Source organism: Podarcis liolepis, assembly GCF_965112155.1.
Source record: "Podarcis liolepis genome assembly, chromosome: 1".
Classification (NCBI taxonomy): domain Eukaryota; kingdom Metazoa; phylum Chordata; class Lepidosauria; order Squamata; family Lacertidae; genus Podarcis; species Podarcis liolepis.
The window spans coordinates 50,777,912-50,800,126 of NC_139554.1; the positions used below are offsets into that span (position 1 = coordinate 50,777,912).

The 22,215-nt window shown below is 43.3% G+C and overlaps 1 protein-coding gene across 3 annotated transcripts in view; it reads left to right on the forward strand.

Moving 5' to 3' along the window:
- AMBRA1 (autophagy and beclin 1 regulator 1) overlaps positions 1 to 22,215 on the forward strand; it is a 153,874-nt gene that overhangs the window by 85,547 nt on the left and 46,112 nt on the right. For all 3 annotated transcript variants that reach the window (XM_083462388.1, XM_083462390.1, XM_083462389.1), the window contains 3 exons: positions 10,943 to 11,053; positions 17,987 to 18,175; positions 19,211 to 19,365. In XM_083462388.1, the coding sequence (XP_083318514.1) occupies positions 10,943 to 11,053; positions 17,987 to 18,175; positions 19,211 to 19,365 (455 nt within the window). The remainder of the gene's footprint in view (positions 1 to 10,942; positions 11,054 to 17,986; positions 18,176 to 19,210; positions 19,366 to 22,215) is intronic.

Genomic DNA, 22,215 nt, shown 5'->3' on the forward strand with positions numbered 1-22,215 from the left:
GTCCGCTGCCCTTTGGTCTTACCTAATCTCTTGATACCTCTGTTTTTATTGTCTTTCCCACTTATTTGCCACTTTTCTGTTCCTATACTATTCTGCTGTCTTGTCCCAACTTGCCCATACCCTAGCATCTGCTCAAGCTCCCTTGCCATCAAATTTGGGAAGAATCGTGAACTACTCCCTCAGGCACTGTCCTTCAGCCTAGTGTCTTTCAGACAAGGTGAATGATGCTGCTCAGGCTCAGCAGCTGGCCTGGGAGCCATCACACTGGGTAGTGGCTCTTAATGAGCACAGAGTGCTCTAGGTGTGTAATCTATAGTAGGCATGAGCTGTCAGCACTGGTTTCCCTCATGACCATCTTTACAAAAGCGGGTTTATTTAAGTTGTCAAGAACTTCATTTTTATTAATGAAGCTCCTATTCCCCTATGGGTGTGCTATTAGCCTTAACATCCCCTCACATTAGTATGAATTCAGCTCAAGTAAATACTTTTAGAGCAGAACTACTCCAGTCATACAATGCTAATCGGGTGTAGTGTATATATTTTAACTCAAGCATGTTGCTCACTGGCAATATCTTATCTTGATTTGTCAGATTTTGACTGTATGTAACTTAGAAAAATCAACCATGGGCAGGAAATCTATAGAAAGACTCAGCAGAGGAACAGAGGGGAAGGGATTGTTTGTTGGATTCATGCTACCAGTTGCTCTGCATTTCATTTGCTGCTTCCAGGATTGAAAGTTGGAGGCAAATCTCAGTAGAAAGAAAGGGACTCAATAGACTGAAAGGAAACTCAAGTGTCCTGCAGCCGAGCAATACTGGCAATTTCTTCTTCTGTTGCTGCTGCTTCTTCTTTGGTGATCACTTGTAGCCGAGTAAGATTATCTTCCATGAACATGGTCTTAATAGTGAGTCCATAAGTGACTGTGGAGGCCAATTCTGGATCCACATGTCCTTACACAGTGGGGACATAGGTTTTTGGGTGGGAGTTGATCATGGTGAGGGTTTGCCTAATGCGCCTTCTTCTCAGCACTTCATCCTTTCATCCTGAGTTTGAGCATCTTCAAAGTCCATGACACCTTTGGTAAAAGCTGTTCTCCAATTGGAGTGCTCACATGCCAGTGTTTACCAATTGTCTGTGTTATACTATATATTTTTAGATTTGTCTTGAGAGAGTCTTTAAACCTCTTTTGTTGACCACCAGCATTACGCTTTCCACTCTTAAATTGGGAATAGAATAGCTGCTTTGGAAGATGATCATCAGGCATCCACACAACATGACCAGTCCAACAAAGTTGATGTTGAAGAATCATTGCTTCGACACTGGTGATATTTGCTTCTTCCAGTATACTGTCATTAGTTTGCCTGTCTTCCCAAGTGATATGTAAATTTTTTTGGAGACACCATTGATGGAATCTTTTGAGGAGTTGGAGATGGCATTTATAAGTGGTCTATGTTTCACAAGCATACAGTAAGGTTTGTAGTACAATAGCTTTGTAAACAAGCATTTTGGTTTCCCTGCGAATGTCCTGGTCCTCAAACACTCTGCACTTCAGTCAGGAGAAAGCTGGGCACAGTAATCCAGTCGGGGGGGTGTGTGTGTAAAAAGGCAGGCTATGTTTAGGAGACCTTTTCTAGCCCCTCCCCCTATTTGGGGTGAGCAGAGTGGATCCTAAATAGGACTGCTTAGTCATGGTTACAGGTAGGTAGCCGTGTTGGTCTGCCATAGTCAAAATAAAAAAATTCCTTCCAGTAGCACCTTAAAGACCAACTAAGTTAGTTCTTGGTATGAGCTTTCGTTAGTTCTTGGTATGAGCTTTCGTATCTGAAGAAGTGTGCATGCACACGAAAGCTCATACCAAGAACTAACTTAGTTGGTCTTTAAGGTGCTACTGGAAGGAATTTTTTTATTTTGCTTAGTCATGGATACAGCTGCTGCCTCATTCCTTGAGTCAGAACGACTGAATCTGTATCCACCGCCCATGTGCAGGTTGATGACTAGGGTCTTCCAGATTTCACAGTCCTGCCCCTGTTACCATTTGCCGATCGCTGTGGGACTTTTTTTGGGTTTGGGTTTTGGATGGGTTTTTGGAAGACGCCTGTGTGTAAATTTGTTTTATGTGTGTAGATCAGTGCATGCTGACCAACACACAGTCTTCCACCTGTTATCTTCCACCTGTTCTGCTGCTGAGGACTTTTTGGATCATTCTTTGTCTAGCTCCTACCATTTCACCTTACCGCTTTGGGTGACCTTGCTGGGAGTACAAGACTTCAGATGGCTTCGCTCACAAGGGTCATAGGAACATGCAAACCCACTCACCATGACACGGTGATGATCCAGTGAGTGAGACAGGCAATGTGCATCCACTGCATCTCACCTTCCATTTCTGTCTGGGGGCTACCTTAAATGGGTACACAGTGCACCTGATAGTGAGGACATAAAGCCCCAAATAAAAACTCCCATTGGTGCAAGAAAAGCATTGAGACAAGCCTTAAGCCTAGTAGGGAAGACATCTCTTTTGTCCCTCCCTTACCCACTCTAAATCAAAATGCAAGAAACAGCAGGAAGGCAGCCCTTAAAGTAAGTGAGGAAGGCACGTTGCCTTTACACTTCCCCTCCTATCAAAATGCTCTCCATGTCTGGAAAGGCATCTCCCCTCACTGTTTCTCCCACCCCTGTATCAAAATGCCATTTGGGTTAAGAAAAGGGGGAAGACAGCCTCCTCACTCCAACCCCCCCCCCCATAAATACACTTTTTGGTTGTAGTAAAAGTGGGAAGGCAAACCATGAATGGAGCAGGGAAACTATCACCACTCCTTATTGGTCCCTCTGAGGAGGGGAAGAGTTCACTGCCCAGTTAGTTGGAGTGGAAGAGCACAGACTCTTGCATCTACAGGAATATAATATTTCTCTAGTTAAAATTAAAATTAATTAATTTTAATAAAGCTCAGAGACTGTGGACGGCAGTGAAGGCCTTTGTGTGCAACAGGTTGGTGACTCCATCATATTCCTTCAGTCTTCAGAATCTTGGGTAAGTTTAACCACTCTCTCAGTTATGCCCACACAAGCTGAGACAATGAATCAATGCAGAGGGCCTTTCTGTGTGCTTCTATGAACAGATGTAGAAGTCCCCTGAAGACCTGGCAAAAACCTAAGCCAGAGCGGAGTTTGGAAAGGCAAGATAGCTTTTGTGTTGGAACAGCTTTCGGTGGCTCACGTTAGGTTCTTAGAAGTCTGAGCATTTGGCATGTATTCTGCCTGATTTTTGTCTTGAGCTAAATGCTGTTTAAAACATCAACAATAGCTCCATCTGAGCATTAAGGACAAGGCAGTTGAGAAATTGGGACAAAAATAGTTACATTTGCTCTATGGAATAGTTCTCTCACACAGCCCTTGATATTCTTCTTTGACAGATATAATACTTTGTGGGAGAGAGCGCTCTCACAATAATTTGGTGAGATTAGAACATTAACATAAATATTTTGGACTCTGTTATCTTGAGCCATTGACCCCACAGCAGGAAAATGAAGAGTTCTATAAAGATGGTTTGTCAGTGAAGCTGTATAGTTAGTTAAAGACTCTACAGCAAGCTTCCCTTATTAGTAGTCAGTAAAGCAGGAAAGAATAGCTACCATGATTGTTCTCCAATTGTTTCTTACAAGAAGAAAATATACAAATTAAAGTTTACTAGAAGAAGGGTAGTCCCTTTGTCCTGCACTGCAAGGCTTGCCATGTGAAGCATTTAGAATTAGCAGGCATATTTCATGCTCTGAAAAGTCAGAAAGAAGGAAGAGAGAGCTTTACACAAAGAACTGCCTGCCAGGCATAGATCTTGCTCTGTTTTTGTGCAAAGTATAAACAGTGATGTGTAGACTAAAAACCAGATTTCTACAGCATTTAATAAAGATGGAAAAGTAACCAGGCAATGAGATCAAGGGGTTGAACTACAGAGAGCAGCCTTTTATATGAGAGGCTCTGTAACAATGTACAGATCAGTTTTCTGAGACCCTGCCAGTTCTCAGGGATTTCAGAAACCCGCAGAAGAACTTCACTTCTTTGCTTTCACCTATAAGTTGAAAAGGTGAATAAAGGAGACGTGTGAACCTGTACTCTTGTTAAGTGCTAGACGAACTCGGCAAATATAAATGTCTTTAAATTTGCACTGATTATAGTCATTGTTTGGATGGGGGTCTTTTATCCATTTTTGCAGTCACACAATCAACCAGTAGCTGAACTGAGCTCCACAAGATCCCCAAAACAATGGCAGAAGGCAGAGTCCCCCAGAAGTCCCCCAAACAAAGGAACAAAGCACAGGGCAGACTCACATAAATAAATCCCTTGCAGAATCCCAAAATTTTCCACTCCCCCCCCCCACAGGGTAGGTGGGCTTGCCTGGCTAGGTGCCACCCATCTTGCTACAACTGAGGGGCAAGGGTTGGTAAAGGGCTTTTCAGCCCAGGCTCATCTTTGTTTTCTTAACAGCTTCACTGCTCTTGGTCTTCATTAGGTAAGTGTTCCTTACCTACCTTTGGGGCTGGGATGTGACCTGCTAGGCATCCTGCAGATATTGGGGCCTGGCTCCCAGCATTCACGGAGGCCTCCAAGAGCTCCTGCTGCTGCAGCCCAGTTGCGGAGCCTCCATAGGCCCCGCGGATGTTGGGGCCTGGCTCCCGGCATTCGCGGAGGCCTCCAAGAGCTCCCGCTGCTGGAGCCCAGTCACGGAGCCTCCGCAGGCCCTGTGGATGTCCAGGTTTGACTCCGGGCAGCAGCGAGGCCTCCGAGAGCTCGGAATACTCACTTCCGGGTTAAAAACGTTTGTAACCCAAAAATAGTAACCCGAGGCGTTCGTAACCAGAAGTACCACTATATGGAAAAACAAGATACTATTTTCAGTTGCCTGGCATACATGGTTGACAGAGACCTTAATTTTGATAGCCAGATATGTTGCAGTTCTAAGAAATTCACTTTTCCTTTATAGCTGGCTTCCTCAAACTCAGCCCTCCAGATGTTTTTGGCCTACAACTCCCATGACCCCTAGCTAGCAGGACCAGTGGTCAAGGATGATGGGAATTATAGTCTCAAAATATCTGGAGGGCAGAGTTTGAGGAAGCCTGCTTTATAGCCTTCCCAATGTGATTTTACGGTGAGCCTCTTAAACACGATAGCTTTCTTACACAGCACTTTTGCATGGGAAAAAGCTTGTACGGTTTTCACATTGTGGCTGCACATGATAGATCTACATGTTACCTTTATTCTTTTGTTCTTTTTTACAAGCAAGTACTTGCAGTTTAGCAAAACTATACCGGCTGAGGTCACCTTTGTTGCTCTGTGCCCCTAGTGCATGGCAGATGCCTCAGTAGCATATAGAGATACTGCAGAAGAGTTGAATCTATACCTGTTAAACTACAGGCAAATAATTGCAGCCTGGCACTTAGAGAAATACGCTTGACGGCACCATTTCAACATCAAGGTGTATGGCAGTGATGAATCAGATGGCGGGGGGCTGCACTCCCAAACAATGGTGGGGACGGTGTGTGTGTGGGTGTGTGTGAAATGGCTGGTGGATATTTAAAGGAGTACATGGCAATGCCAAAAATGTGCTCTTTATATGAAGTCCATGTTTATGAGCACTGTTGTCCCATTTGTACTAAAAACAGGTAGAATCATCATGTCCCGTGATCAAACACAGCCAGTTGTTCATATCACTAAATTCTGTCTTGGTGTATCAAGAAAAAAGATTGAGATTAGACCAATACGAAATACGATTGCTGCAGAACACATTGTACAAAGAGCTAACAATTAATGGAATAGAATTCCGGAAAACAATGCAGCACCTCATGAATACTCTGGAGAAGGGTTGAAGAGCCTACAATTTGCTCATGGAAAACAAATGTTACAAATAAAATTAAATCAGTTGCATTCAGTAGGTCCCATCACAAATCATTGCCAAATAAAAACAGAAAAACATCTTCATCTAAATAGGAATCTATGCTATAGCAGTTTTAGGAAAAACATATCTTTTTGAAAACTGTTCTTGTCAGGCAAGTATCATTCAATATTCTGGCAAATCCTTCAAACCTAGAAGCAGGGGATAGCACACTGATTAACTTATTCTTTTGTTTCTTGTCTCAAGATCCTACTGTGGAACAGGTTATATAACAACAAACAGCCTGTGTAATTGTTTGAAAATTTGATTTTTCCTTGTGTGAAGCTTCTGCCTGCCAAAAAGGATTCCCCAACCTAATGTTTTCTAAAATGTGCCACCTTTTGGGTAATTGAACATGCCTGCACCATTTGCTGCATGTCCCAGAGTTAGGTTTTCATTCCCTAATCCTTTATCAGGCTGCTCTCAACATATCAGTAAGGACCAACAGCCTTTTCAAATGGCTGTGTGGCTGTACATCAGGGGTATATATATATACTGTGTGTATATATATTCATAGAAAGTGAAAAACTAGTTAAAAGCAAAAATAAATTGGAAACAAACATCAGCAGACCGTTGTGGGGGATGTATTTAATACACAAGCCAATTTTAAAATACCTAACTTGAACTGAGTGACAGTTAAACAAAGTTTAATCAAGCTTTTCCAAAGTAGGAGAAACTAGCAGTTTTTCTGAGTAATTCTTTTAATGACATTGATAAGTTTTTGCTAGGAGAACAATGCTGCACAAAGTCTTCCAAATTCTCTATACTTGTGAATAATTGTTGGTTACCCTTGTAAGTTGTGTGATGGTGTGAGGGGGCAATTATATATGGACATAATACTAAAGCATGGCATTATAGTACATGAACAAGCATAGGTCATAGCACATCTACAGTAATAATAACAGTATATTTAAAACTAAGAATGTGTGTCTTTGGCAAGACTGTATTTTTTAAAGCCATGCTTTCCCCAATCTGGGAGATCCCCCCCCCCCGTAGACTTGCATCGCCTTCCACTTCCTATAATAATTTAACATTATTATATTTGGATTAAGCCTTTGATATTTTGCATAAACCATATTCCCAGGTAATTAATTGGAAAATCTCTTCATGGGATTGTATATTTGGGTATTTTTTCTTTCACAGGTCTACCCATGCTAAAGCTTTCCATTTGGGTTTGTAAAATTGTTTTTATAAACTGAGACTTCACTAAAATCTTTAAACAAAATTAATAACTTTTAAAGTGAATTATCGCTATTAGTTACAAATAGTGCTACATAGTCTGTGAATAAGTTTACTTTACGTTCCTTGAAATCTACTTTAACCCCCTTAATTGTTTTATTACATTTTGTGGCTTCAGCTAAGGATGCAATAAAACAATAATGGAGAGGGAGAGGCCCTGTTGTCTTTCTGTTTTTAAATACAATATATTTGAGTTTATCTCATTAACAGAAACAAAAGCACCCTGATTTGCATAGATTATCCTAACTCTTGTTGAAAAAGTTGCACCTAATCCAATATTTTTATATATTTATTAATAAAGATTTTTTTTTAAGGCTCAGTTTACTGTTGCTGTCAAATGAGCCTTCCTTCAGGGGAATTGCAGCCCCATCATATTGGTTGGATATAACAGATCCTAATGTACTATATTTTACAAATGGACTTTCCATTCCACTCCTGAAGTTTAATTTTTGGAATAGTAAAACTGTCAAATCGCAGAAAATTGTCATAGAAGCAAGTTATCAAAGGAAACTACTCCTTTCTCTGCTTCTTCACCTTAGACTTGTGGCTAAGAAAAAAAATGCATAGACTTTTTTACCATGATGGCCAAGATTGCTAAACCAAAAGCAAAGTATTCTTGGAATGTTCTCTTTGGATCAGAATGTCCATTCTTTACCATCACTTGGCTGTTCCAAAGGCACACCATCTGGGCTGGTCCAAGTTTATATACATGCACATGTGATGTATCACTCAAATGTTGTCGATTCCACAATATGCTTCAAAAGTACACATCTTCTAAATGATGGATGGATGAGTTGCATGAAGGCATTGCGCAACAGGGTGAGCACAACCCCATTTTGTTGTTGAAGTGCTGATTTCCTCCCATGACTCTTCTGTCATATGTTGACTGAGAGCTGTTGGAGAAGGAGGGTTACTGCAGAAAGGATTTATCTTCATTTCTGTCATCCCCCAGTGTTTATTATCCAGTGATAGACAGACGCAGGAAAGTTGCCAATCAAACCCACGTTTACTGCATTTCAATTGCCCTTCGGCTTCCACTTCAGCATTTTGAAATCTAAATAATCTTTGAATAGAGGTTGTGATTTTTTTTCCACAGCAGTGGCAAGGAGCAGACCATTGAGCTTTCATCAGTGCTAAAATACTTCTACTGGTCACTTTAAGTTAGGAATGGTTGATGCTACAGGTTTTTGGACTACAGCTCTAATAATTTCTGACTATTGGCCATACTAATGGGGGTTCGAATACAAGAGCACCTGAAGGGCCACAGGTTCCTATCCTTGTTTTTATGTAGTTGCAATTAATATTTTATTCCACTGATTTCTGCTAACAGTCCACATAGCCTCGAAGGTCCTGGGCCAGGAAGCAACATGGCTGAGTAAAATGATGTTAACTTCTTATGTTTGCTCAGTACTGTTTGGTTCTTACATTTGCTTTACCTGCATATCCTACAAATGCAACTGAAATTACTATACAGGGGTACCTCGGGTTAAGTACTTAATTTGTTCTGGAGGTCTGTTCTTAACCTGAAACTGTTCTTAACCTGAAGCACCATTTTAGCTAATGGGGCCTCCCGCTGCCGGAGCACGATTTCTGTTCTCATCCTGAAGCAAAGTTCTTAACCCAAGGTACTATTTCTGGATTAGCAGAGTCTGTAACCTGAAGTGTATGTAACCTGAAGTGTATGTAACCCGAGGTATCACTGTATAGACCAAGCAGTGTATTGTGGAGAACAGGTCTGATGCGGCAGAGTGCACATTATGAAAGCCCTTATTTTTGCTAGGACATACTGTATTCCTTAAGCTTGTTGTGGAATTAGGTGGCTGCCCAAAATTGACTGGTTCGTGCAAAAGGGCTGATAGATGCATTTTAAAAATCTCCCTCTTCAATTCATTGTCTCTCCTTTTGGATTTCTTTTTCATGTGTAAAATATATATATATGAGGACATTAGAGTTCCCCCTCCCTGTGCCTTTCTTTCACAGTACTCTGCTTCTTGCTAGGTTTTGATAAGCAGAGGCCAAAAGGAGAGAAGAATGGAAAGAACATAGACAACTAGGCCTGTTCACCTTGCATGCTTTCATGCCTAGTAGTGCATAGCAAACTTGAATCATCTGCCAAAACAATTGGACTGTCTGGCATGTAACACAGTCTGAATTACCTGGATTATTATTTTTTGTTCAGCATTGGAGTTCCAAATTCTCCTGTAGCTTCCTTCAGAGAATATAGTGATTGAAATATAATGTTCACGGTGTTTTAGCTAACTGCAGGCTTCACAAGATCTAAGGGGGCAATTCAAACAGCCAGCTGGCATCGTCAGGGCTGAATGGAGATGGGTAGATGGGCAGAAAGTGGTGGAGAGTGGAAGGGAAAAAATATTTGCTTTTCCAGCTCCCAGGCTGATGCAGTCACATGTTGGTATCAGGACCAGCTCAGGATCCAGCAAATCCTCTGCTGGCGGAGCAGAGGGGGCTTCCATCCAACTCTGCTGAATACCAGTTCTGATAACCACGGGGAAGGGAGAGTGTTGTTGCACCGTTGCTCTCAAGTCCTACTTGTGTGCTTCCCATATGTATCTGGTAGGCCACTGAGAAAGCAAGATGCCTGCTCCAGAAGGCTCTTCTCATGTCGGGGCAAGCGCTTTGGAGCACTCCTCAGTGATGAAACCGGGCAGGGCTAGGAGGATCACCTCTCCCTCATCCAAACACCATTCTGCATGGTAAATTTTGGTGGGGTGGGGTGAATTGCTATGTCTGACAGTCATGGCACTGCCTCTTCTCCTCAAAACTCTCCTTTCCACATCACCTTTAGCTTTATCACATTTATGTTTATTTTCAGCTGCAACTGATCTTTGAAAAATAAATGTAACTGTCTTTTCCCATATTCTTCTCAACACTTGACTCTCACACCTTTTGCATTCCCCATTGTCTTATTTTAGATTGTAAACTCCTTGAAGACAGAGACCTGACTATTTTTGCCCATGTATTTTTGCCTGTTTTGACCATTCTATGTTAAGGCATTAGGTAGTGTAGCTGTATGGACAGAAAACTTAGAAAGTTATGCTTCCTTGGCACTAGGGATGCCACTGTTGGAACCTTAAAGGTTCCAAGATGGCAGAGGTATTGGCTGGCTTAGATGGCAGTCTCCGTCAGGAAGGAACTTTTTAGAGTGAATATATGCTTGGATCATAACACAGCAGCATATTGGCACAGGCACAGATTGATTGTGCTATGAAACAATAAAAATAAAAGACTTTGGAATACATGCCCTGTGGAAACTTGGATGACACCAATAATTTGTTCTTTAGCCTGGGTTTTTTCTGGGTAACATTCTTGGATATTGCTTCTGTTAGCTTTACAGATGAATTTAATGTGTTCTTTCTGTATTGATGCTGTATTAGATTTTTTATTTTATAAATTATTTAAATAAAATAAATTCACTGTCATGTTATCTTCATTTTAGTGCAGGATTATGTATTATAGTTACTGGTTTTGCAATTTTTCAGTATTTTTCACAATTCCAGGGTGAATACAACTCTGTAATCCTGACGATTTATTGTTGCTAACCATTTAAAGTCTTCCAATGATGTTATCGTTTGACTGGGTTTTTAGATGCATCTTTCTTATTTCTTTGGCTTTCATGCGTCCTCTGACTTGCCTCTTTGATTTTGCTAAGGAGTCAAAAAAACCTTTGGACTTCATCCCTTCCAGCTGGTGTGTTTTGATTGCTTTGTTTACTAAATCAGTCGTTCAACTTCACTAATCTTCTTTTCATTTTGTACCTAGGGGCTGTGATTGGAGATGGGCAGTCTGCTGTAGCGAGTAATATTGCCAACACCACCTACCGGCTTCAGTGGTGGGATTTCACCAAATTTGACTTACCTGAAATAAGCAATGGTAAGCTGGAAAGGGAGCCGAATTGCAAAGGCAACTTGTGAAGTAGGAGGAGAGGGAGATTGCTGTTCTGGCAATGACAAACCCGTTGTTCATACAGACAATAGCATACATAATCCTTTATCATTTCAATAGTTAATTGGATTTTGAACAGAATTTTGCCAAATTCTCCTCTTGAACATGTCAAGGTGAGAGGGCAGCTTCTGCTCATTGTAAAACTCCACTCAGGCTTTACGCAGCTTACGTTTTCCCCGCACTTAGCAGCAAGCTGTAGTTCTTTCATGATCTCTGCGCAGTCTTATTTATGAGTTCTTCATTTTGTTAACTGTTTTACCTCAGTGATCAGTGCACTTGATGCCCGTGGGGTACAATCATGGCTTCAGCTGGGTGCCTGTGGTGCAGTGAGCACTGTGGTTTTTTTTTAAAAAAGTGTATGCGCTTATACAAAGTCAGACCACTAGTCTATCTAGTCATGTGTATATTGACTGGCAGCAGCTGGCCAACATTTCAGATGGGATTTTTTTCTCGGCACTCTGGAAATATCAGGATTTGAACCTGGCATATTCTGTATTTAATGCATTGGCCGTAACATTGAGCTGCTGCTGCTGCTGCTGCTGCTGCTGCTGCTCTGGTGCCATTTGGTAGCAAAGGGGTCAACCCCCCCCCCCCCCCCCAGTAATCACAGCTAGTCAGGGATTAATGCTGACATCATGATGCCATGATGCAATTTATCCAGTCAGCTTTGATTAAACTGCAGTGTTGCTGAAGGCAAATAACGCCAATAGTTTGTGTCATTTAAGGAAATTGACTCACTGAAGACTTGGCAGTGTGCTTGCTCCCTGTCTTTGGGAGCCACATACTGCTACTCCACCACACTGACACACAGCCCCACTCCTCTGCGGATCCATGTAGATCAGATAAGGAGGATGGGTTATCACCTCCCTGCTCATGAAATGATCCATTTGATGGCTGAGGATGGGGTGATTTGCATCCCCAATGGAGTGCTGAGCTGGGTGTAGAGGTTTAACCGTAATCTGGTTACTAGGTGACAGGTGGGGAACTTTTTTGGCTCCATGGGTCTGATCTTGTCAAAATTCCCTCCATGGCTTAGCAAAGCACCTTTTGAAACATCCTCTCCCCTCCTTTAAAGGGGAGAATGTTTTAACTGCATGCTTGCAATGGAAGCAAGATAATTGTTTTAAAACAATAAAGCAGCCTTTATTGCCTTTATAGCCTTTGAAGCAGCCTCCCATCATCACTCTGCCTTATAGGAAGGGAATTCCTGTTTCAAATGGTGTTTTACGTTGCTGCTCCTTTAAGCAGTTGGCAGCAGTGGTGTGAACTCCAATGCCACCTCCCACCAATTTAAAGAATTAAAATTTCTTTAATTTCTGCTCATCGGTTGGTGTGTGGAGATTAAATCCTGCTCCCTGTTGTTCCCTGCTGGTAAAAATAATAAAACAATAAAATTATCAATTATCAATAATTATCAATAAAAGAATGAGTATTAAAAATTAAAAAATTTCAAATCAGTGATATACTGAAAACCAGATTAAAACACATGTCAACTTTCTACATGTCTGGATTTGCTTGCCTAAGCAAAAATGTTTTTAGCAGGCTTTGAAAAGAGTACAGTGGAGGTGTCTGCTTGATGTGTCAGTAGGCAAGAACTTCAGAAATCAGTTCCCAACAGTACCTCTAGAAAATCTTATTATAAAACAGTTGTTTCCAGGAGACAAACCAGAAAAGGTGCGGCCTCTAACAAGTATGCAAAATGTGTTTTATTTCATAATTGAGGGTTGTTGTTGTTTTACAATCAAGTGGTATTTAGATTTTATGAAACAGATAAAGTAAAATACCGTATTTTTCGCACCATAGGACGCAGTTTTTCCGTCTTAAAAACTAAGGGGAAAAGTCTGTGCATCCTATGGAGCGAATGCAGGGGGAGAGGCAAGCAGGAAAAGCCCCCAAGAGCCACACACAAGCTTTGCGCGGCTCTTGCGGGCTTTTCCCCAGGAGGGAGAAGGGACTGACGCAGCCAGTCAGTCCCTTCTCCCTCCTCTAGAAAAGCCTTGCGCAATCTCTCCAGTTGTGGGAGGCTGCACAAGGCTAAAGAGGAAGCCCGGGCAGCGAGCGCGATCCATCCCGCTCGCTGCCCGGGCTTCCTCTTTTGCCTAGCACGCCTTTCCAGCCGTGGGAGGCTGCACAAGGCTAAAGAAGCCAACTTTTAAAAAATCTCTCGTATCTCTACCTCTTTTTCTTTTTTCGTCCTTTCTCCACCCCCTTATTTTCTTCTGGATCAGTGTTTTTATCTATGTTTTAGTTTGGAGGGGGGGAATATTATAAAAAAGGAAACTTTGCAGCTTTTATTTTAGTATACAATAAAAACAAATTAAACAAAACACAAGAGAAGGAACTAGCATAGAAGAAGAAGAGAAAAGGGAAAGAGGGAGGATACAAAGCCATTTACCAGAGGTAGATCTTAACCCTTGCCTCACCTGGGAGCTTCTCTGGGCAGGAATTCCCTCGGCTTAAGTGGGGTGAGGGAAGAGTGGCAGGTAGGAGGGTACCTACCTAGATTGTGAAGCCACATGTCTCTCCAATGAAAATTGGGAGTGGGCATTGTGTGAAGTGGCTGTGGATCTCCTGCCGCAGAAGTGTAGGACTGTATAGAGTTGGGAGGGCCACCCGAGGGTCATCTAGCCCAGCCCCCTCACAATGTAGGAATCACAGCTAAAGAACGCCAGGCAGATGGTCCCCCAACCGCTGCTTAAAAGCCTCCGGTGGTGGAGACCCCCAACAACTTCCGAGGTCACAGAATTGCAGGGTTGGAAGGGAACCCCAGGAGTCATCTAGTCCAGCCCCAGTGGACAGCGGGCACGATCCATCCCGTTGTGCAAGGCTAAAGATGCTGCTCAAGGCTAAAGAGGAAGCGCGCAGCCTGTCCGTTGCTCTTTGGGGCTGGGGGGGAATACTATTTTTCCCCTTGATTTCCCCCTCTAAAAACTAGGTGCGTCCTGTGGTCCGGTTCGTCCAATAGAGCGAAAAATACGGTAATAATTGCACTAAAAGTAGCAGGTACGGAATGGCAGCACAGAGGTTCACCTTCATGGACACTTACAATTTGGCGGCAGTAATCTTGCTAAAAAATTAGCATATGTCACAGCAGCTTTGTAATAGGAGCGGCTGTCAGAAGACTCAAGTAGTAGACTTTAAAAAGCTGATGTGACTCACAGCTAATCATGACTGCTAGATTCATGCTTTCTGAATTCAGGAAAGCTAGATATAGGCTTGAACAGAGTGAGAATGGATTTTGGTATGAATAAAACAGACCCCTTTTGAGAAGAGAAGAGAAACTTGTATGGTTAATTAAATAATCAGAAATTTTAAGTCTCTATTTAGCAGCCATATCATAAAATGTCATCCCATCATGTGCTTATTTTCCTAATACTAGAGTGAATAGTATATGTCCTTTCCCTTTAACATGGGATTCTTAGTCAGAGGAGTTGAATATGTGATCTTGTCTTCCATGGAACAGTTTAAATGAAAGCCTTTTAAATTCTCTTTAAGTCTTTCAGGATGGGGGAGGGGAATTGGCAATTTCAGAATTTGGATTTTGACTCCAATACCAGTAAACATAGTGCAGTCCTTTGCCTGCATTGATGTGATTTCTACCACATTCCATGCCTTCTCAGATATTAGGTGGTCAGTATTACACATGATTGGTTGCATGTGCACCATATTAAGTTTAAGTGGTGCACATGTAGCTAATGCTACTTTGAGGCCATCATTCAACTAGTAGCTAGAAATCCTGTCTCTCATGTTAACATAAGTCAAGGTTTAATTGAGAGTCAATAGTGGTTATTTGATAAATGTGTCTCCTGCTAATTCACCACACAACAGATTGAAAATAACCCAATTAGAAATGAAATGTTAAACAGGAATTGAGATGTGTAAAAATAAACAGCCCATAAGAAAAGCCAGTTGTTGAGAATCATCAGAGTATTGTGGTTGCCACTAATAGTCGTGTTTTCACAAGAAACGGAGTATGTCTCACGCTGATAGTTCTGGATCTCCCTCCGTTTTATACTTAAGTGTTCCTTGGTGTCCCAACTGATCTTTGATCTTGGCATCATTAACAATGTAAAAGAAAACCAGAGATGAAAGGCAGTCGAGTTGCAACAATTTCCCTGATGTAGACAATTCTTCCTCATCTAAATGAACACGTTAGCGAATGTTTCATTAGCGCAGATTCTTCACTTCTGAAAGCATCTTGCTAGAAACATGTTAGTCTATATATTTTAATGTGAGGGCGGGGGCATCAGCAACAGTGGCGTTGAATGTTAGGAAAACAAACTAGGCAAAATAGAGTGTGAGGGAAATTACAAAGCTGGTTTGGCTGACTCAAAACCATAATGTTGATTGTACAATAGGAGAAGTTGTGTGGATAAAGTAGGCAGACTGAGGAGCAAGAGGTTCTAGAAGGAAGAAGAAACTATGGGGCAAAAAGGGTGGATGGCCAAAGTGGGCTGAGTGAATGAGGTAGGAGGAGGTTGAGGAAATAAAAAGGTAGCAAAGACCAAGGACTGTATAAGAGGAAGGGTAAATATAGGGAGGTAGAGAAAAACCTCAAAATAGGGCCTAAAAACAGGAGAAACTGAGAACCAGTGTACAGTGGTGCCCCGCAAGACGAATGCCTCGCAAGACGGAAAACCCGCAAGACGAAAGCGTTTTCAATATTTGAGCTGCTTCGTAAGACGATTTTCCCTATGGGCTTGCTTTGCAAGATGAAAACGTCTTGCAAGTGTTCCGATTTTTTTTCGCTCCCCCCCCCTTTTTCTAAGCCGCTAAGCCGCTAATAGCCTTTTAGCCGCTAATCCGCTAAGCCTTTAATAGCCACTAAACCGCTAATAGCGCTAAGCCGCTAAGAGGGTTGCTTCGCAAGACGAAAAAACCGCTAGACGAAGAGGCTCACGGAACGGATTAATTTCGTCTTGCGAGGCACCACTGTACATTAAACAAAGCAAGACTGATTTAGACAGTGGGACGAAAAAGCAGGAAACAGCGAATAGTAGAGTCACGTTGCTGAAGAAAAGGCCAAATAAAAAAGTTGCACTGGGGACCAACAGTTGCATTTTAGAAGAAGAAGGGCAGGGAAGAATTGGGTGTGCAAGAAATCTCTAGAAGACAGAGGGCTGTGGGGCAAATAGCCCAGTTGGATACAGTGGTACCTTGGGTTACATACGCTTCAGGTTACATACACTTCAGGTTACAGACTCTGCTAACCCAGAAATAGTACCTCGAGTTAAGAACTTTGCTTCAGGATGAGAACAGAAATCGTGCTCCGGCAGCAGCAGGAGGCCCCATTAGCTAAAGTGGTGCTTCAGGTTAATAACAGTTTCAGGTTAAGAACGGACCTCTGGAACGAATGAAGTACTTAACCCAAGATAACACTGTATATGGTTTCCAAGTCTGTCATGCAGAAGCAGCAGGTATCTTTTAAAAGATGCATAGAAGGAGAAATTCTTCCAGCTCCAACCTTTTCTGCTGCTTCAGCAACATGATGAGCTGGCAAAATAAATCGTATGCAACGTTTTCCTCTTGTGGATTAGAAACCGTAGGGAGGGAGTGGCAACGTAGTGGTTGTGAGGTGAGATCAAATCCACCCTGGAAGAAAGAAGGCAAGGCAAGACCTAGGCTGAGCCAAGTTCAATCTATAGGATATGAAATATAAGCATTGTAAATGGTGATAACAAGCTTGGCTTTCTGTTTGCTATCTGTGGCCCTCTCCTATAACGACCCTATCCTATAACAAGATTAGTCTTCTGGTGGTTGACTGATGTTGTGTGTGTGTGTGTGTGTGTGTGTGTGTGGCAAATTTGGAAGAAATTCCCACTTCCTTTCAGGTCCCAATTACATGTGAGGGAAAGAAGCAGTGCAGTATCTACCCTGCCGTAAGATTGGACCCAATCTCTAATGGTAGAATTGTAGCAGTCCTCAGAACATAGCTCCCACAATCCCCTGGGCTTTATGTCTCAATCAGCACATAAGGGTAACAGTGAGGAGTGGTAGTGGTGGGAATGGCAGAAATCCCCCTGTGTGTTCACCACTTTTTCTCTCTCTTCCCTATCACTTGCAAAAGAAAGGGAGAGTAGATTTTCTGAAGGGTGAGCACTGGTGGAGATGGCCATGGGGTGCAGAAGACTTGAGAGGGTTGTAATACTCATTTCAGGTAGGTTATTCAAATCCCTAATGTTATTCTCTGAACCTGAACTTGGAGAAGTTCCCAGACATCAATAGGTAAAAGTGGCAGCAGTTGGCTGGAGTTTGGATGTTGAAGGAGAAAGAAATGAGTGTGTTTAACTTAACAGAAATGACGAACCTGTATGTGATGGCACCAAAATGGGCTTTCTCACATAATTATATTAGTATGTTCATTTACTACCTATGTATGTAATTCCAATACTTCCAAAAGAATTTCTTGGCTTCTCCTGCATTAGTCGCAGATGTCCACAAATTCTTAAATGTGCCAATTTGTCATCATTCTGCCCTTCATTGCATTGTCATAGCAACGACTGCAGTTGATATTATGCAATAATATAAGGAGAGTAACGAGGCAAGAAATGCTTTTTTTATTATTGTCAGATCTAATGCTTTTAATTTTCAGCTTTGTGAACAGCTATTTCTCAGGGACCAAAGTTCTTCATTCATGCTTGGTTCTAAGAGTGCATGGATCTCCAATCCAATCCTCATGTTTGCCATCTTCTTCTTGAGAGATATTGTAAACCAGCAAGACAAGTAATGCCTCTGAACAGCTTTGGGAAAGCCCAAGTTACACAGCCTTTTGTATAAAATGCAGTGTTTTTTTTATGGGTGTATTTTCTATTCTCCCTTATTTCCAGCTGAAATTCTTGATCCTTCTTTTTTCTTTTTCAGCCTCTGTGAATGTGCTTGTTCAGAACTGCAAGATATACAATGATGCCAGTTGTGATATTTCTGCAGACGGGCAGCTCCTGGCAGCCTTCATTCCTAGTAGTCAACGGGGCTTTCCTGATGAGGGAATACTGGCAGTATATTCCCTAGCACCACATAACTTGGGCGAGATGCTGTACACAAAGCGATTTGGTAAGAGCTCGTTGACGGGTCAAGTAGTTTGGGGCGGGGGGTGGGGAATCGGGGTTTTAATACTTGGATACACTTCGAAATGAAAATGTCATGTTCCAGAGATCAAACTGATAAAACAGTAGATTTCATACATCACAGCAAACCATAAACCATGACCTACCTTGAGCATGAGTACACACTACTGAATCACTTCTGTTTCTCCAGACCTTTCCTGAAGTTTGGAGCAAGAAACCGCAAGCCCTGGCTTTCTGTGAACTGCAATATGCTCTACCTAAACAATGAGAAATTGCTTTAGAGTCTGTATAAAATGTTTCTTTAGATTTAAAATTGAGATTGATTCTGCAAAAAGGCATTGTCTAATTCAGATAGATGCTGGAAATGCAATGCTGAGACACATGTTGTAATCCTGTAGGAGGAAATTGAGGGTGGCGGGTTCTGAAGTTGTAGTCACCTCCAATTTTGTATTGGCAAAATCCTTGAAATTTGTAGGTGTTTATGTAATTCTAAATTATATTCCTCTAGTAGGGGGATCAACAACAGGATGGCAAGAATGGGTCTTATATGCCCTAATAATCACTAGGATACTTATATTATGAGTCTGGAAGGATAAATATCTGCCACCTCTAATGCAATGTTTTGATGACCTTAATACTCTTGTCACATTTTAGTGTACTTTCTATAAACACCGACTTTGCTTGGATACATATTTGGACAGCATATATTGATCTTCACGTATAAACTAAGGTGGATGTATTTATGTTTAAATGTTTTGTTAATGTGAGCTGCTGGGTTTTCCTCCCCTCCCTGTATTTTTTGCCTTTTTGTTTTCTATTTCTTTTGTCTTTAATGATTCTGCAATAAAAAATAATCTTCTTGCAGATTATTAACTGGTGATCTTGCATGGTTGTTTTTACAAGGATTCATAGAGTGAATTTGTTATAGCCCCAGTTGCAGAAATTGACATGAAGGAAGGTAGAAATCATCACGCAGGTCTGTAAGTGAAGAAAGCAAATATGTATTTGTGTTTATCTCTAGGTCCCAATGCTATTTCTGTGAGCCTGTCCCCAATGGGCAGGTATGTCATGGTAGGACTGGCATCCCGTCGCATCCTCTTGCACCCTTCCACAGAACATATGGTGGCTCAGGTCTTCAGGCTGCAGCAGCCACATGGGGGAGAGACCTCAATGAGGGTAAGTAGTATAGTATTTCTTTGCTTCTCCAACTATTTATCTCTATGTCTGTATTATTGTTTCATTGTCTTACAACTAGGCATGTTTACGTGGAAGTACCATATTTTTCGCCCCATAGGACGCACCGGCCCATAGGACGCACCAAGTTTTTTTGGGGGGAAATAAAGAGAAAAAATTTATTCCCCCCCCCAGGCGCTTGTGGGGCCGGCAGCGGGGAGAAGCGCTCTTCTCCCCGCCGCCCGCCTTCAGACCAGGTCCGGGGACAGCGGGAAGACGCGCCGCGCCTCCCAGCTGTCTCCGGAGCTTGCGGGGCAGGCAGCGGGGAGATGCGCTCTTCTCCCCGCCGCCCGCCTTCAGATCAGGTACGGGGACAGCGGGAAGACGCGCTGCGCTTCCCAGCTGTCCCTGGAGCTTGCAGGGCTGGCAGCGGGGAGAAGCGCTCTTCTCCCCGCCGCCTGCCTTCAGATCAAGTACGGGGACAGCAGGAAGACGCGCTGCGCCTCCCCACTGTCCCCGGAGCTTGCAGGGCTGGCGGCGGGGTCTCCCCGCGGTCAGCCTCCAAACCACTTTGGGAGACAGCGGGATGGCAGCGTTCCACCTCCCTCTGTCCCCCAACCTTGTGGGGCTGGCGCTGGGGCTCTCCTGAAGCCTGGAGAGCGAGAGGGGTCGGTGCGCACCGACCCCTCTCGCTCTCCAGGCTTCAGCGAAAGCCTGCATTCGCCCCATAGGACACACACACGTTTCCCCTTCATTTTTGGAGGGGGAAAAGTGCGTCCTATAGGGCAAAAAATACGGTAAATACTACTGTGTTGTGTAAGGCAGTGACTTCCAGCCTTAGTTATGTGTTTAATTTTCACTGTCCAGTGTCTTAGTTTCACATAATAAGCAGCGGCGGAGCTGCCTGAAGCGAGTGTGCATGGCACGCCCCAGAGAGGGGTGGGGCATAGAGGGCGCCCTCCGCGTGCCACAGTAATAATAATAATAATAATAATAATAATAATAATAATAATAATAGTAATATTTTTTTATTTATACCCCGCCCTCCCCAGCCAAGGCCGGACTCAGAGCGGCTTACAAGCAATAATAAAAACAAGATGAACGATTACAACTTAAAAACAAAAATAAAATACAACATTAAAATAATGGAACATTAAAATATTAAAATGTAGCCTCATTGCAGGAGGAGAAGGAAAAGAAAAAAGAAAGAGAGGGAGGGAGGGAATCAATTTGGCTCCAAGCCAAAGTCCAGGCGGAACAACTCTGTCTTACAGGCCCTGCGGAAAGAAATCAGATCCTGCAGGGATCTGGTCTCATGAGGCAGAGCGTTCCACCAGGCCGGAGCCAGAGTTGAAAAGGCCCTGGCTCTGGTTGAAGCCAATTAACTTCCTTAGGGCCTGGTACCACTAGGGTGTTGTTATTTATGGACCTTGAGGCTCTCCGTGGGGCATACCAGGAGAGGCGGTCCCGTAGGTACGAGGGTCCTAGGCCGTGAAGGGCTTTAAAGGTCAAAAGCAGCACCTTAAATCTGACCCTGTACTCCACCGGGAGCCAGTGTAGCTTGAAAAGCACTGGGTGAATATGCTCCCATGGCAGAGACCCCGTGAGGAGCCTCGCTGCAGCATTCTGTACCCGCTGGAGTTTCTGGGACAGCTTCAAGGGCAGCCCCGCGTAGAGCGAATTACAGTAGTCAAGCCTGGAGATGACCGTCGCATGGATCACTGTGGCCATGTCGGGGCGGGAAAGGTAAGGGACCAACTGCTTGATGCGGCGAAGGTGGAAAAATGTCGCCTTGGCTGTTGCTGTAACTTGCGCCTCCATGGAAAGGGAGGCGTCAAGGATTACACCCAAACTCTTAACGGAAGACAATGGCACTAATTGGGCCCCCGCAAGAGAAGGGAGTTGGTCCCTTATCCCCATGCCATCCCGACCTAGCCATAGGACCTCTGTCTTCGAAGGATTTAGTTTCAATCGGCTCCCATGAAACCATCCAGCCACAGCTTCCAAGCATCTGGTCAGTGTGTTCGGGGCCGAGTCGGTGTGGCCATCCATCAGCAGATAGAGCTGACTGTCATCAGCATATTGGTGACAGCCCAGCCCAAAGCTCCGGATAATCTGGGCAAGGGGGCGCATAAAGATGTTAAAAAGCATCGGGGAGAGAATTGCGCCCTGCGGCACTCCACACACCAAGGAGTGGCGCGACGACATTTCCCTCCCTAGTGCCACCCTCTGTCCCCGACCAGAGATAAAAGAGCACAACCAGTTACGGGCTATGCCCTGTATCCCCACGTCTCCGAGGCGGTGGTCCAGAAGATCATGATCGACCATGTCAAAGGCTGCTGACAAATCTAAAAGGATCAGCAGTCCTGACCCGCCTCGATCCAGTTGTCTACGGAGATCATCTGTTAGGGCAACCAGAGCCGTCTCCCAAAACCAGGACGGAAACCGGACTGAAATGGATCTAATGCCGATGTTTCCTCCAGAAACCTACCAAGCTGTTCAGCAACCGCTCTCTCAATTACCTTACCCAGGTATGGAAGATTTGAAACTGGGCGGTAATTGGATAGGTCTAAGGGATCTAATGAAGTTTTCTTTAAGAGTGGACACACCACTGCTTCCTTCAGTTCCCCTGGGAATGTCCCCGTGTCAAGGGACAAATTGATAATTTCAACCAGGGGGGTCCGCGCAACATCTGGACACTCCCTAATCAGCCAAGACGGGCACGGATCAAGGAGGCAGGTGGTGGGCCTACCAACTTGGAGGAATCTATCCACATCAGTAGGGAGTATCCGATCGAATGGCCAGATTTAACTTGTTTCCCTCGGTGGTAGTGAGAGGAAGATACTTAGCTAT